Source organism: Phyllobates terribilis, unplaced genomic scaffold, assembly GCF_046119375.1.
Source record: "Phyllobates terribilis strain yellow unplaced genomic scaffold, ASM4611937v1 Scaffold_1__5_contigs__length_1240528914, whole genome shotgun sequence".
In the NCBI taxonomy this organism is placed as follows: domain Eukaryota; kingdom Metazoa; phylum Chordata; class Amphibia; order Anura; family Dendrobatidae; genus Phyllobates; species Phyllobates terribilis.
Genome location: NW_027362761.1, coordinates 812250047 through 812265968, shown reverse-complemented (window position 1 = coordinate 812265968; position 15922 = coordinate 812250047). Strand labels below are relative to the sequence as shown.

General features: G+C 42.1%; 1 protein-coding gene across 5 annotated transcripts in view; it reads right to left on the bottom strand.

The window, feature by feature from the left end:
• Window positions 1–562: 562 nt before the first annotated feature.
• Window positions 563–15922, bottom strand: part of AFF1 (ALF transcription elongation factor 1) — a 99615-nt gene continuing 84255 nt past the window's right edge. For all 5 annotated transcript variants that reach the window (XM_073637143.1, XM_073637144.1, XM_073637145.1 and 2 more), the window contains 8 exons: window positions 14119–14213; window positions 13945–14008; window positions 9852–9988; window positions 9197–9268; window positions 8990–9083; window positions 8832–8875; window positions 6814–7040; window positions 563–6443 (listed from right to left, as the gene is read on the bottom strand). In XM_073637143.1, coding sequence (XP_073493244.1) covers window positions 6322–6443; window positions 6814–7040; window positions 8832–8875; window positions 8990–9083; window positions 9197–9268; window positions 9852–9988; window positions 13945–14008; window positions 14119–14213 — 855 coding nt within the window. In that variant the 3' untranslated portion in view covers window positions 563–6321. The remainder of the gene's footprint in view (window positions 6444–6813; window positions 7041–8831; window positions 8876–8989; window positions 9084–9196; window positions 9269–9851; window positions 9989–13944; window positions 14009–14118; window positions 14214–15922) is intronic.

Genomic DNA, 15922 nt, shown 5'->3' with positions numbered 1-15922 from the left:
AGCTCAACACTCCTGCACTCCACCACAAATCAGTGATGTAGAACTGCAAATACATTGATGCATATGGTAGAAGTTTATCTTCTGCCATATCCATCAACAGAGCAACATTTTCAGTTTCGCATCACTGAGCCGTCAGCAGCAGATGAGAAAACAGCTCAACTCCGCACTGCCGAGTAATTCCAAGTTCCGCTGTGGAGAAACGGAGGAGAGTTGAGCTCAACTAGAAACTGGCGAACAATCATGTAACAACCACACAGACAGCTAAAGTCATGTAGATGGCAAAAGAAAAATTGGTCAAGTAGGGCACTGTACAGAAGAAGATAGTGTATAGAGGCAAAGAGTATACTTAAAGGTAGAATGCACTGCGTCATTGTTGGAGGCAGTGCTATGCTGGCAGAAAGCCAGTTAAGAGACTGCATTGTGAATATCACATTGTGATTTTGGGAATAACCTTTTAAAATTGGCCTTGTTCTGAACCTTGTTCACAATCCTTGTGCAGATATGTATGTGTTACTAAATATGTCAGCGCTCTCAATTAAAGAAAGGAAACCATTCATGAAAATGTATTTGATATTTTATTTACAGCTTAATTTCTGACATCTCTTTTGCCAAAAAGAAAGAATAAATCATTTTCCTCTGTTCTTTACATCAAATTATCCTTATCGTCAACAATATAATTAACAAAATAGGAGTGGCACAGCTTCTTTGGAAAGAGATTTCGCATAGACTTTCTTCTTTAAATAAAAGATAACATAATAAACAAAATCACAGATCTGTTCAGTCTCTCTTGCCTTAAGGAACTGTACAAGGCAGCTATAGAGTATTCACAGAAGCCCCAGTACGCAGATCTATTCCAGAAGTAGTTAAAATTCACCAATTACCTCTTATCAATTGTTCTTCGCACAACTTCTCATTGCACACAATTATTTGTAATTAGTGGCGGGTCTATTGTATTGGGAGCAATCACTTGACCAAAACATTGGGTTATTCCTGAAATGTAGTGTCTGGCATGGCACTATGGCTCTGGTAACACGACAGGCTTGCAGAAGAGAGATCACTACATGCAATTTTATGGGACCCTGCTGCGGCAACTTCAATAAAACTTTTTTTTTTTTTTATATATATTTTTTCATAATTTCCTTAGGAAATAAAGAAAGTTGCCAGACACAAATCATGTCATGTCATGGTTACGCTCAAGTCCATTATTTCCTAGTAGGAGGACTGGGCACCGCCACTGTTTTTGATGGGTGGCAGCAATGTCATAATAAATGCACACAATCTCAATTTAAAACAGTCAGTTAAAGCTACAGTCTGCCAGGTAGCATGAGCCAGTGCCTGTCACAATGTCACTACAGCATGGATATTTCTTGATTTGCATGTAGGCTGTAGTGTGAAAGACTGGATATGCATTAAGTGTTCAACTGAATAAAAAATTAGGAAATATTTCACAAAACTCATTAAAGGGAGCTAAAACAGTGTGACTGTGGTCCCAAACTTAAAAAAGAAGTTATTAGTAAATCCATATCAGTGTTTCAAATCTATCATTTCTGGGGTGCAGTATTTCTTTTAATCTGCAGGTGTCACTGTTGCTATTAATGTGCCAACAGCAAGGGAACAGTGCCACCTGCAGGAAACAAAATCTATTACACATGAGGACAAAATGAATGATGCATCACACAAGGGGCACGGCTTACATAAACCTTTTTCAATTATTTAAAAATCCAAACTATTTTAAGTCAAACATTCCAATTCACCAATAAAGTTTCTACACTTCATATGGGAAGCACAATTGTTTAGCATGTGTATTGTATGCAATGATTAGCCCCCCCAACTTGGAAATTGATGCAATAAATCAGCCTAGACAATTATTAATATCCCAGTACAGGAAATATTTTAACCAGAACTAGTATAGTTCATTAATAAGAGTATGAATATATAAGGAGACTGTGCAAATCACATGGCACCTGGATCAATAAAGAGATAATATTTCCATACTAACCCAGCAGAGGAAGCCTGTAATATACGGGATATGCTCACGTATACCAGCTTAACCCAGCAGAGGAAGCCTGTAATATATGGGATATGCTCACGTATACCAGCTTAACCCAGCAGTGGAAGCCTGTAATATACGGGATATGCTCACGTATACCAGCTTAACCCAGCAGAGGAAGCCTGTAATATACGGGATATGCTCACGTATACCAGCTTAACCCAGCAGAGGAAGCCTGTAATATACGGGATATGCTCACGTATACCAGCTTAACCCAGCAGAGGAAGCCTGTAATATACGGGATATGCTCACGTATACCAGCTTAACCCAGCAGAGGAAGCCTGTAATATACGGGATATGCTCACGTATACCAGCTTAACCCAGCAGAGGAAGCCTGTAATATACGGGATATGCTCACGTATACCAGCTTAACCCAGCAGAGGAAGCCTGTAATATACGTGAGCATATCCCGTATACCAGCTTAACCCAGCAGAGGAAGCCGGTAATATACGGGATATGCTCACATATACCAGCTTAATAACCTCCTATACAAACGTAGCCAGCAGAGTCATAGGATCGGTTTATACGGTTCCACAGGAACGCACTACCACACCTTAAATCCTTTGGAGAAGCTATAGAATTATATTGTTAGAATTATCCGATATTAATTAGCTTGCACGACGGTGAATACTTCAAACAAAGTATAGCATTTCAAGCTAAACTGAACAGTAGCTATCAAGTACAGATTGAAAACTATCCGGTGAACAAAAGGTTAATCTATTTTGCAGCATTCCCATAATGAAATGGCCTTGAATAATTTCATGTATTAAGTGTCTAATTAGGGTTTGCCCTGATAAACTTGAATGCAGCTTGGAAGCGTTTCAGATCATTATTTCCCTCTGCCAAAACGCAAGTCGTCTGTCTGCAGATCTTTAATAAGAATGTGGTTTTATTCCCAAGAGCAGCTCAGAGGAATAATTTATAGAGGCAGCTATTCAAGATGAGTGCAGTGGGCAGAGGCTTGCTTTTAATTGCAGGCCCATCATAATATAGGAGATTACTAGTGATGAGCGAGCATACTCATTACTCGAGATTAGCGTGCATGCTCGTGAGCTCGCCAAGTATCTTCAGCGTGCTCTGTGATATGTTTGAGTCACTGTGTGTGCATGATTTGTGACTGTTTGACAGCTTTAATATATATGAAGAATGCCTGTTTGTTAGGCATTCCTCACATGTATTAAAGCTGTCAAACAGTCACAAATCATGAGCACGGAGTGACTCAAACATAACACTGAGCACAGCTGAAGATACTCGGCGAGCACCCGAGCATGCTCGCTGAAAGGGTTAACAGAAAACGCTCGCTCATCACTAGAGATTACCCTTTAGGGTGAGAGATAAAAAGCTGGGGCCTGAGAAAATGCCCCCTGCAAATTAACCATGCAAGTGCTCTCTATGGGACCATCCCAATACTATGATGCCAAGCTGTCTCCCCAGTCAGTACTATTTTCAATACTTTATATTCCACCCTTAGGGCTCGTGCAGACTACCGTATTTTCGGTCCGAGTGCGAACCAACTAAACATCGGATTGCAATTCGACCAATGTTATTCTATGGGACCATTCACATGTCTGATTCTTTACTTGGACAGTGCCCGTCCCAGGAGAAAAAAAAAACCCAGGATGCCTGATTTGTATCTAATATTTGGATTGCACTCAGCCATGCAAGTCAATGAGTCCATGGAACAAAGTGTACCACAAGCAGATGACATCCAAAAGCAAGCGATTTTCAGACTGACGGGATGGAGATTTTTTTTTCTCATTCTTCTCATCTGAGAAAATCAGATCACATTATGATCAAACACTAGTGTTGTGCGAGCGTGCTTGGATAAGGTGTTATCTGAGCACGCTCGAGTCCTTGAAGAGGATCTTCGGCGTGCTCGCAAAATATGTTCTCCTTGCTGTGGCTGCATGTCTTGCGGCTGTTTGACAGCTGTGAGACATGCAGGGATTGCCTAACAAACAGGCAATCCCTGCATGTGTTGCACCTGTAACAGCCAGGAGACATGCAGCCGCAGCAACATGAACATATTTTGCGAGCACGCCGAAGATCCTCAGTTAGGACTCGAGCGTGCTCAGATAACACATTATCCAAGCAAGTTCGCGCAACACTATCAAACGCTAATCGGAGTCTGATCAGACTAGGATTACCATAATCTGCCTGATTTTCTTGGATCAGAGAAAATATGGTCGTGTGACCCTAGTTTAATGGTGCACTTGGAATGGCCAACTTCAGCCAGTCAGGCACAGATTGACTATATAACAAGTTGTTCGACACTCCTTTACCGGCCAACAAACAATGATGGGGACAGAAAGATCGCTAACGCATCGATTCTGTCCCCATGCCCGTACTAATTATTTGCTGGCATAAACAACCAGGTCACTTGATGAACGAGCATTTTGCCGGCATGTTTAAATTATCCACTTGTCCAATTCAGTTTTAAGAGACATTTCATTCTACATGTCATTACTTACCGCTTATCACACACTTCGGCTCTACCTCAAACGACATAGCCACAATGCATACAATCAATATATAGCAGTGTTCAGTCTATGACACTTTTAGCTTACGACTGGGCAATCCCTTTAAGCTATACAAGTCTGCAGTCACTCTATGTGACTGCAGACTTGTGAATCCTCATATTGCGCGCACAGCGTGCTGAAGATTCTCCAGTGGTGGTGCCAGGAGTGTGTGGTCATGTGACAGCGAGTATGTGATTATATGCATGCTCCTGGCCACAGTCCAACTAGACTGTATCCGGCCTCACTCAATACCTTTGCATTGAGCGATGCCGCATCCAACTACTTGGCATGTGACCTTATGTATGTAAATCACATACTTGCGGTCACACACTCGCCGCTCCCGGCACAGGAGAATCCTCACAGGATCACACAAATCTACAGTCCATGATCTACGCTAAAACCCATAAAAGGGGAAGCCCACTGGTCTCAACGACAAAACTTTATTGATGAAGTGGAAAGGCTGCCATTTAGGAAGATGCATCATTCATTTGCCAATATATTTAATGCAGTGCTGTACATGACTAAAACAGGACAAAGACACATGGAGGCAGATTTATCAAATCTGTCGAAAAGAAAAACTGCCCATAGAAACCAATCATAGTGCAGTTTTCATTTTAACACAGCAGTTTTAAAAATTAAAGCCAACCTCCCATTTCTGGTTTCCGTGGTCCACAAAGATAGTTTTTCCTTTTAGACAGTTTTGATAAATGGCGCCCAAGATGTTTAGTGAACCGTCCATGTGGACAGCTAGGTAGTGTTTGTATAGTGTGGATTCGGATTTGTCCGGTACTTGTTTTCTCTCTAATATAAGTGACAACAAACTAAGATTTCTCCCCAATTATAAGAATGATGGGAGGGTGTGAGCCACTTTAGGAATGAAGCAGAAACAAAAAACTGCCTCATTACAACCTGTTGCCCCACTGACTGTTGTGAAACTACAACTCTCAACATGCTAGGAGTTATAGTTTCACAATAGCTGGAGTGCCACAGAAGCACAGCAGAAATTATAGAATTGGTGGCAGTGTTAAAATATATCCCAACATTCCATCATTTCATTCATAGTCCTGATAACTGAGAACGGTGCCAGATCCAGCAGAGATAAATGGCAAAAGAATAATGTGCAAGAATGTGAAGTTTTGTTTTTAGCGTGAGAATAAGATATGACAGAACCAGGAGGACATTGGGAAGTTGGATTAAGGCACAAAGCTTTGAATTTAGAAATGCAGGCTATGCACGGTCACAAGTTATCCCCCGCTTTATAGCCATCCATTCTGTACAGATCAGGGTGCAACCACTTCCCTTGGCATCGGATTTTAGGGCAGTAAGGAGCCGGCTTGTTTGGCAAGTTCTAGTTGTCCTGCATAGGCCTGCTGCTGAGTTACACCACATCTTAAAAGGTAGAGGATGAAGATCTTCCAGAAGACATCTCTTCTCATGCTGATTTTCTTAAGAAATGTATAAAGACCACTGACTCTTCTGACCTTTTCAACAACACATTGCACTTTTTTTTTTTCCGTCATCAAAAATATAAAATGTATTATTTTCTCGTCGTCTTCTAGTCTTCACACATAACCTGATGCCGTGATTTCAGGCAATGTTCAGCAAGCTTCCAGTTATAGCAGAACCCAGGAACCATATAGAAATATAGATATATATATTATCTTTATATACCTAGAATTCATGAACCAATCGTAAACTCCAGGCTTTTCAAAGTGCAAAAAAGTTCAGAGGACAAGTGCCCTCCAGCCCAGTTTAAGTCATACTTAATTCCAGCCGCAGCCACTGTAAACCCTGTCTAGTGTAGTGTACCAGTTCCGTCATAGAGCTATTTAGCGCCAGGGGACAGACCATCGCACCAAGATCTGCAAAGAAATCTGGAGGAAAGAAGACAGCGTGAGAACCGGTCACAATGAAATACGTGCTTGCAGCATACACCATCTGATTAGATCTGGATTTTATGGGCGCGTGAGAAAGTAAATGTTTATTATGGATTTCAGTAAACTGGGAGCGTCACATGCTTCACTTACTATAGGCAAGATGTGTGACTTAGTCTAAGGCAAGTTTATCCTTTAAGCAGATAAGAAAGTAGATCATCAAGCAAATACAAGTTGTTTAGTGTGTTGACATACTTGGCTAAATTTACTCAAAAAAACAAAATCGTGTAGAAATATTGTCAGGACTGGAGCTATGGAAGATAGAGAAATGTTGGATTATCGGTCTACATGGAATGGAATGCGATCATACCTTTATTTTTCTTTGCGAGCACATCCGCTTGTTCCCATATGTCATAGGCATAGAGGATGTAAGAAGTGATATTGACGTAAGATGATGCTATCTGGTGTATCATCTGGGGGATGCTGACTGAAGAAGGATTCTGCCCTCCGCTGTTGCTGGCAATGGACCCTGGCTGAGATCCTCCAGAGCTGGCAGGTGACGGTGTGGGGGACATGGGGGACGGCGTACCAGTACTTCTACAAGCAAAGGTTATCCATTTTAGACATGAACCACATCATCTATTTTATTACAGACATCATATGTAGGCATTTAATTGGGCTTTGGGCATTAATGCTACACTGTATTGGTACAATTTTACAAGAAGTTATAAAAACCCTACCTGCTGCTCTATATTAATAAAGATTCTGAAAAAGGTCATTGAGCAATTCAAAGCAAGCATTTTCTATTTATTCTACATATAAAAACAGAAAAAAAAAAGTTGATTCCTACAAATAACATGGTAACTTTTTGTATAGGTTTTTTAGTCCTTCTGTTTAGTCAGGCATAGACCTCAGACAGTCCTCATTGAGCCTTCCTTAAAGGAGTCGTCCCCCCCCCCCCCTTTTTTTTTTTTTGAACGTGTTAAAAATCATAAAATCAGCAGGTACTCGACCCCCCTGTGTCCAACGCTGTGTTTCTGCCACTGCTCGATTGATTACTGGTTGTAACCAATAAGCCAAAAGCACTGCTGCCAGTCAATGGACTCAGCAGTAGATGCCACGAGCTGCAGAGCCCAATGATTGCTACAGTTATTGTGTACAAGCTGCTGACAATCTTTGGGTTCAGCGGCTCATGCTGTCTAAAGTCTAGCCCAGTGATTACCTGCAGTGGTATTAAAGTAGCATCTGCAGCTGTTAGACAATGACAGAAGTGGTGGAGACACAGTGATGGACCCGGGGAGGGAGAGTACCAGCTGACTTTATTAATTTTTAAAACACAGCCGTGATGAATTAAAGATGCTTAAAGGGAACCAATCATCTCCAAAAATAACGCTCTTTACCTGCAGATATAGCAGTAATCTTCAGGTAAATAGCATGTTATGCTGATTTACTGGTAAAGTAGCTACAGGGCGAAAATGACAAATTCTCCCTGCAGCCTCTTGCTGTCAGTCAGAGGTGGCGCAGGGGGCTGTAACAGTCAGTACTCTATACAGTGAGCATGCTGTAAGTACTCCTCAGCACATTGACTGAAAGCTTGCAGGTGCAGACAGAATGATCACAACGGGCTCACTGTGTACTCAGGGCTGAGTGATACTGGATGTGATGAAATAACTTAGAGAGGTTGTCCACTACTTTTACATTGATGGCCTATTCTTAAGGGTACATCATTAATGGTTGATCGGCCGGGGTCACACAAAGCTGATCAGCTGTTATCTGTGTCGGCAGCCTGAAGTACTCACTTGCCGAGCCGCTCCATATACTTTTAGTGACCGGGGCTTAGTACTACACATCTGTCCCCTATGCAAATCAATAGGAGGCAGATGTGTAGTACCCTGCAGCAGCCACTACAAGTAGATGGAGCAGCTCAGCAAGTGAGTAATTCCGGCCGACACAGATAAACAGCTGATCGGCAGGGGGGTGCGGGACCCAGGCCGATCAGACATTGATGACCCATCCTAAGGATTGGTCATTAATGATAAAGTAGTGGACAACCCCTTTAATTTCTCCGCAGCCGCTCTTAGAGGAAACCAGTCTAACATGATTTAAAAGATATTTACCTACAGATTACCACTAGATTTATGCAAATAGTGTTTTGTTTGTTTTATTCCTGTGGACATACTCTTTTGAGGAATTGTTCAGGCTTGATATTTTCTTTTCAGATAAGGGATGACTCTTTTGAGTACTCTCTATTTCAAGCCTAATCAATGCGTCTCCACTGTTTTCAGCAGACCAGGCAATCATTGACATTTGAGCTAAAGTTCCATTAGTTTACCAAGGGTTTTGGTAATCTAGAAGACAAGACTAGTTTAATAATAAAATTCAGCTTACCTAGCAACACATGGGGAAGGTGCCTGTGCAGCTCTGGATGAACTCTAGAATAAAAAAAAATGCTTTGAAACTCTATAAATGAAAAATGTATTGTACAATAACATTTTGCAAGTAATCAGGTATTTAACCATTTCACTTGGAAAATTAAAGTATTTTACCTTGAAGTGTTCCCCGAGAGTGCGGGAATACTTTAACGCAGTGTCTTTTTTGTAGCGAAACATTGCCATGTAGAGAACGGACTGGCAACGCATGCTGAATATCAAAGAGAAGAAAAAAAAATAAAAACACTAAATATTGGAATCATACAAGTGAATATAGCTCAACACTATGTAGGAACAAAAGATATGCATAGCATACATACGTACCACAAAGCGGCAAATGATTTTTCATGAGCAGGTGCTAAACTATCAGAGAAGTTCTTCAACTTCATGATAAACCTATGGGAAAGATGGAAAATTAAGCTTAAAAGGCAGTTCTAGTTATTTTTTGGCACAGTTACCATGTGAACATTTCATATCATAAAAGCTATTACAGTGAATTGCACAAATAAAATTAGGATTTGGTTAAAGGATATGGACACGTTGAAATTTTTATTTATTAAAATGCATGTATTTGTGCTAAAAATAATTTTTGCAATTTGGTTACATTACAAATTTTGCATGGTTTGGCTTTTACAGACTCGTTTTTCCCTACACACTGCTGGTTGCAGAATGAGTTAACTAAGAGTCCATGAGTGAGCTTGTTCTTGCGCTTTTCTTATCTGATGCTTTTCTTATCTGATTTATAATCGAAGTTCAGCTGACCATTCATGTGGTCATATATGAGGAAAAAAAACACAAATAAATGGGCTACATACTCATCAGAATTTCCCTAGCAGTAACAGCTAGTTTACACTGGTATCTTCCCTAAAGACGCTGTCACGCAGGACAGTCACTAACATATCAGTGTGAAATGTAGCAGCATACCCCACGTACATGTCAGATATAGCTACGGTTTACTAGTTCAAACCTGAGAACTCACTTTATGAGATCAACGGTTTCGGCAAACATGGTATAGGCAGACTTTGGCGCCTGTACATCTGCTTCCATTGCAATACCACACTCTATGAAAAACATGGCAGCATCCAGGTAGTTGAAGGATTTTCCAATCTTGTCCGACTAGAATGAGATTTGGAAACAAAGCCAATACATAAATCTGACAAAAATGACTCAAGTAACTTTCACATCACAATAATAATAAAAAAAAAAAAAAAAAATACTCTCTATGTCTAAAAGGTAAAAGGTTTTCAATCCGCCACCGAGAAAATGCAAATTATCATTCTGGATTATCAAATGGGGAACGGAAGTTGTGCTGTCTGACAGTGACCAGTATAGTGTGGCTGGCAGCTAGGATCAGGATCTGTGGGTTTCTTGGGTAATCCCACTGCTGAAATGAGATCAAGCTATAAACGTATTTACTTGGAAAGATTTTTTGAGGTTATTAGGAGCTTGCAGCCCAAGGAGACGTCTGAAAAATGAATTGGCAATACAAAGAGTAAGTGCCAAACACATCTAGGCACGAGCCCACGCAGTCCTGCATGCACTGGTACATCATCTGTATCAATGCTATGCATTTGGGAAGAAAAGATTGACAGTAAAAGTTGGTCTGCAGGTAAAATATACTTCTACTGACAGATTTCCTTGTTCCATAGGTGGGCTTCATTCTGGGTCCTGTGGTCATGCTATGGTTCCCAGCACACGTCTCTGAAGAAGTTAATAGGACTTGGGCGCTGCACTGGAACAGCAGAGGCCACTGGCTAATCTTCCTACAGGAATGTAAACCATGAAGTGGGCAGCCTGCCAGGAAACATATGGCAGACAGTGCCTATATCACACAGGCAGGGAGGGGGCATTCTCACTGGATTAACACTTAAAAATCAGACTACACGCAACCCCTTAGGAAATGTATATGTAGGTAGATTACACAGGGTGTTATTGGACTCATTCAGACGTCAGTAAAGAACACGGGTTGCTGGATCAGTTTCACCAGCGTTCGGTCAGTGTTTCATTAGTGATTTTTTTTTTCACCTTTATTTATTTTTTTTTGGGGGGGGGGTGCTGATTTTTCACATATGAAAATATAAATGAATGACAAAGCTTCTCCTACTCATTACAATGTTAATCACAGACAACATGGGTTGCGCACTGTTCTGTGATTTTCACTGATCCATAGACTTCTATGAGTCATTTTGATCCTTTACGCCGATCAAAGATTGACACGTCTTCGCGATTTTTTTTGCAGACACACTAAAAAACGGACATGTGAACAGCCTAGAGAGTATAATAGGTATGTCTTCTATCTGCTAAAAACACGTACGTAATTCAGAGGCATCTGAATGAGCCCTTAGATGGGGTACATAGAGTGATCAAATAGGTAGACACATCAAGCTTTCTGCCAAATATAGTCCTATTGACATCCTTGACATGAGCGGAGTAAGGTGCCCTTACACCCTTCTGATATTGGGTATGATTTTACCATTAATGCCCTTTTCTTTTCCTCCTCACTCTAGTGTTTGGGTCTGTGGTTATCCTTACCTGTCTACAGGGTGTTGCACAGGTTCAGATGTTAGCAACACAGTTCTTAGCGAATGCCAAAGCTCTTTTTTTTTTTTTTTTTTGTTTCATTGTTGCCCTTTAGGGCAAGTGAAGGGAGTGAACCCTAAATGCTGCAGTCTTCCAAAATAGGGATGTCAGGCAGGGTGCCCAAAGCAAGCAGTCTGTCCTAGATTGACATTCACAAAGGTTAAAAGTTACCTGAACCCAGCTATAATGACAAGATTGACTGACTAGGTCATGTATGTGTGTGCTGCCAGGGATCAGGAGTAGTGATGAGCGAGCGAGTGTCAAACAGGCTATCCCAGCATGTGTCACAGCTGTCTAGCAGATGTGACACATGCAGCCACGGCGGCTGTTACAGAAAAACCGAGCACGCCAAAACTACTCTGCGAGTACCCTAGCGTGCTCTTTTAAAGGGTTAAACGAGCACACTTGCTCATCACTAATCAGGAGTATTACAATTTAAATAGATTGTACTATGCAGATCATTTATCCCCTATCCACAGGTTAAGTGATGAATGTATGACTGCTAGGGGCTCAAATGCCAAAGCCTCCAGAGATCAGGAGAATGGGGTTTCAAGTTCTCCTATGTAGAAGCAGCAGTAGTGTGCATGCCTAACAGTTGTTCCATTCACAGTCTATGAAAGGCTGGACACCCATCTGCACTACTACTTCCATATACCAGGTATGGAGCCCATTACCGTTCCATTTGTAGCACCCTGAGTATTCGGCTGCTACAGGGGTATTGCACCTCAATCCAGAGGTGTGATATTCCACTCCCGGGTAAGGATGGAGTGTGGAACTGAGCTCGGTAGGCTGCATGCACTACATACATCCCATTTCCGAGGAACAGGCCGACGGTACTCCCACTTAGAAATGTGCAGGTACGACCGAGTCTGTTCCTGGCTGGAGTGGGAGGGGGGTGGTACATCCCATGTAGTGTAGGGGCAGATAGGGGGAGCAGCCTGGGTAAAGTTAGGAGCTCATTGGGTGCTGGTCACCTGAGCTCACACATAGAGGGTGTATATAAGGTGGGCACCAACGAAGATCAGGGTCAGACGCAGAGAGTCAGTCAGCTGCAGAGAAGGAAACAGCAGCCCTGGAGAGAGAGAGAGTGGAGCAGAGAAAGACCCAGAGGGGGAAGACTGAAGGGACCCAAGAACCCAAATTAGAGCACCGGGTGAGGAGTCAGCATCAGGGTACCGGAACCCAAGCTGGTGGGGGCAAAAACAATCCCTAGCCAGAGACCGGAGATCGTGGGCAGCGTTTGCCACGGTCACCCATCACATTCACCCCGAAGGCACACCACATGAAGGGTCAGGGAACCCAGGGCCAAGGGTGTCCCAACAGAAGGCCCGAGGGAGCTGGACCTAGGTGGATCACTGGTGGGGACGGCTGAAGAAAGGACAGAGGGAGAGCTCAGGGCCACGCTCCGGACTTGTTTGGGGGTTGGCTGGATCCAGGACCTGGTGGACGCAGCACGGCTCGGGTGGTCACTAGCAGCTGGAGTGACCAGTACAACATCTGCAGTAAGTAAACACCCTTAACTGCACAACCCGAGTCTGTCTTCATTGCCGGCTGCACCGCACCACCACAACCCCCATCCTCTGCGCCTGTCCCCTCTGAGGCTATACCCCTCCCGTTGGGGGTGATCCCACCAAGCTGCGCATCCACCATCAGCCTCAGCGGACCCTGCTGCAGCGGCGGCCACAGTGACCGCATCACAACGGGTGGCGTAGTCGACACAAAAGAACTTTAGTAACATCTGTAAAGCTGCCACATAACACTGAGCTTGACGCCCTGGGCACGGGGCCGGGTCACAGCCGCTCGGAGACTACAACCCCCCCCATCTGATCCGGTGCCGGGTATTCCCCTCAAAAAGGAATATGTCCCAGGGGGCGCGTCACATTCACATAGGGAATTTTAATATCGTAATAGGTAACAAATAAATAATAATAAAAAAAATGTAGAAATGGATGGGACATGAATCTTGTTTATTGGACAACACCTTTAATGGTGCCTTGGAGCACAAATTCACACAGTTTTGGCGGCATTAATAGTGGTGCATCTTGCTTACATTGTTACTGGACTGGATAGACGTTCAGGACAACGAGCTTTGAATTAATGCAAGCGTTTTCAGAAAATAGATTTTGTGCAAAGCTCACTACTTTGAGTTAAAGGGGTTGTCCCACAAACAAAAGCTCATTTTAATCAATGGCTGTGTCTGACCGTGCAGGAACATGGTCTGATCATACAACAGGTCCTGGGCAGGGGAGGAAGCAAAAGAGTATACAGACAGGACAGCATGAGATCACAGCTGATTCTTTCTGTGAGGTAAAACATTTCATTGCCTGTTTTTAAACAATATTTTGTTTGTGGGAAAACCCCTTTAAGTACCGCCCCAGTGCAACTACGTGGCCTTTGCTCTTAAGATCAAATTAGTGGCACCATATGAAGCTCCACACACCACCATGGCATGAAATGAAGCACTAGTCTAAATGGATCTGTGACAAACTCACCATGGCATCAGCTTTATGCTTCAGCTTCTTGGCCTCCTTCATATAATATTCGGGTGAATGTAACCTGAAGAAAAGTTACAGACGAGATTAGAAGCACACAAGTCACAATTCAGCCTCCAGGACACAGCAATACTCTCAGGGATGTGTAACCAAGTAAGAATACAACACACATACTTCTCTTCAAACTTCAGCTGAGGTCTTGTTGGCTTGGCATTACCATTTGGCAAAGAAGGCACTGGGAAAGGATTTGTGTTATTTTCTGCAGAACCCTGGAAATTTTTATAAGAGGTTTAGTCCATAACTGTTGAATTAAAAGTACTAGCACTATAAGGTATATAACACTTTTTCACTATGAGAGCAAATACCGGACTTCAAACATACAAGATTCTGTGAAAGTTTTAAGGTGCAACCAAGTAAAAAAAGCGTTAAGTCACCCAATATACTACTTAAACCTTGCTTAATGCTCCAGTCAACTTACTATCTTATCCTTCCCCATTTCGCGCATTATTCTCATCTCCTAATATTAGAAGATAACTCCAGTGCTGGTGGTCACGAACAATAGCAGGAGAGCAGACGTTATGTATATTTGGGAAGACTGTCTGACAATATTAGCCTCTACACAAAATGAGATTGACAGGTGGGGCCTTCAGCATCTCATAGTTGCCTACACATCCATACATCCTGCTCCATCATCATAACTTTTAAAGGGAACCTGTCATCTGATTCCTGCTGCCCAAAGCAAAGGCAGCATGAATCAGTTTGGCTGCACAGTTGCAGCCAGGTATATATTTCTCTGAAACGTCTCTGGAGTTTTAGAGGAAATAAACTTGTTAGATCCAGCAGGAATCGAACAGACTAGTTTGAAGGGGCCCTTGCCTGGCTTTTAATAGTGCTGCTCCAGATGATTGACAGGTCTCTTGCTATAGGAGAGACCGGTCAATCACTTAAAACAAAACCAGGGATTAGCTGTCCAGGTGCAAAGTCGGACCAGTCTGCTCTCCGGCTATGTGCCCAGGCAGGATTTTTAAAAAATATTTTCTCTGGTATGCTGGAGCATTTCAGTGAATAATATACCTGGCTGCAATTGTGCAGCCAGGCTCGGATTCATGCTGCCCATGATGTGGGCAGCAAGAATCAGGCGATTGGTTACCTTTAAGAAGTTTAAGACCAGGCCATTATGCCCCGCCATTCATGACCAGGTCCATTTCCAAAGTTTGTTTTTTTGTATATCTGGTTTTAAGAGATCTAAAATGTTTCTCGTTAAGTTGTAATCATTTTTTTTAAATGTTCTTTTGTAATAGGTGGGATTTAATTTTATGCAATTCTTGTATTCAGTTTTGGGGGGGGGGGGGGAGGGTTTGCTGCTATGTGGGAAAAATGTAAAAAAAAAAAAAAAAAGTATTCATTTTGCTCTCCCTTTTTTAAAAAACTAAATATTTCTTCTTGATGTCCGTGGGGGTCTGGTTTCCAAGAAGTGCACAGATCAGCAGTCAGGTGCGCCAGCATGTTTCCGAGCATACATTACTCGGTAGAAAGCATTGGCTCTGGTCTCTGTTTGTTCCTGTATGCCACTATATGAGGGTCTAAGAACCCAGACCCCACCAATCTGTAAGCAAATCAAGTGTCTGCTAAATATGAAACATTAAGAGGAATGTTTCGTTTTTTCTTCTTTTTTAGAAATGAATTACTTTTATATCTTGGATAATTTGACTTTTTTTCTCATAAGACTATTAATGGCTTGTTCTTTTTTAGTTTTTTTTTTTTTTACTTATGTTTTATGACTTTATAGGGGCACAATTTTGTCACAAAAACATCTTCCATGCCTACTTCATGTTAACATTGCTCTTTTTCCGAGTTTAATTGGTGACATCCACCAGGAGAAATTGTCACAATCATGCCACAATTACTAATTTTTATGGTCAATCTGTCAACGATCTATTTGTACAAATATAAAATGAGTATGTTTGATTAAAACAAT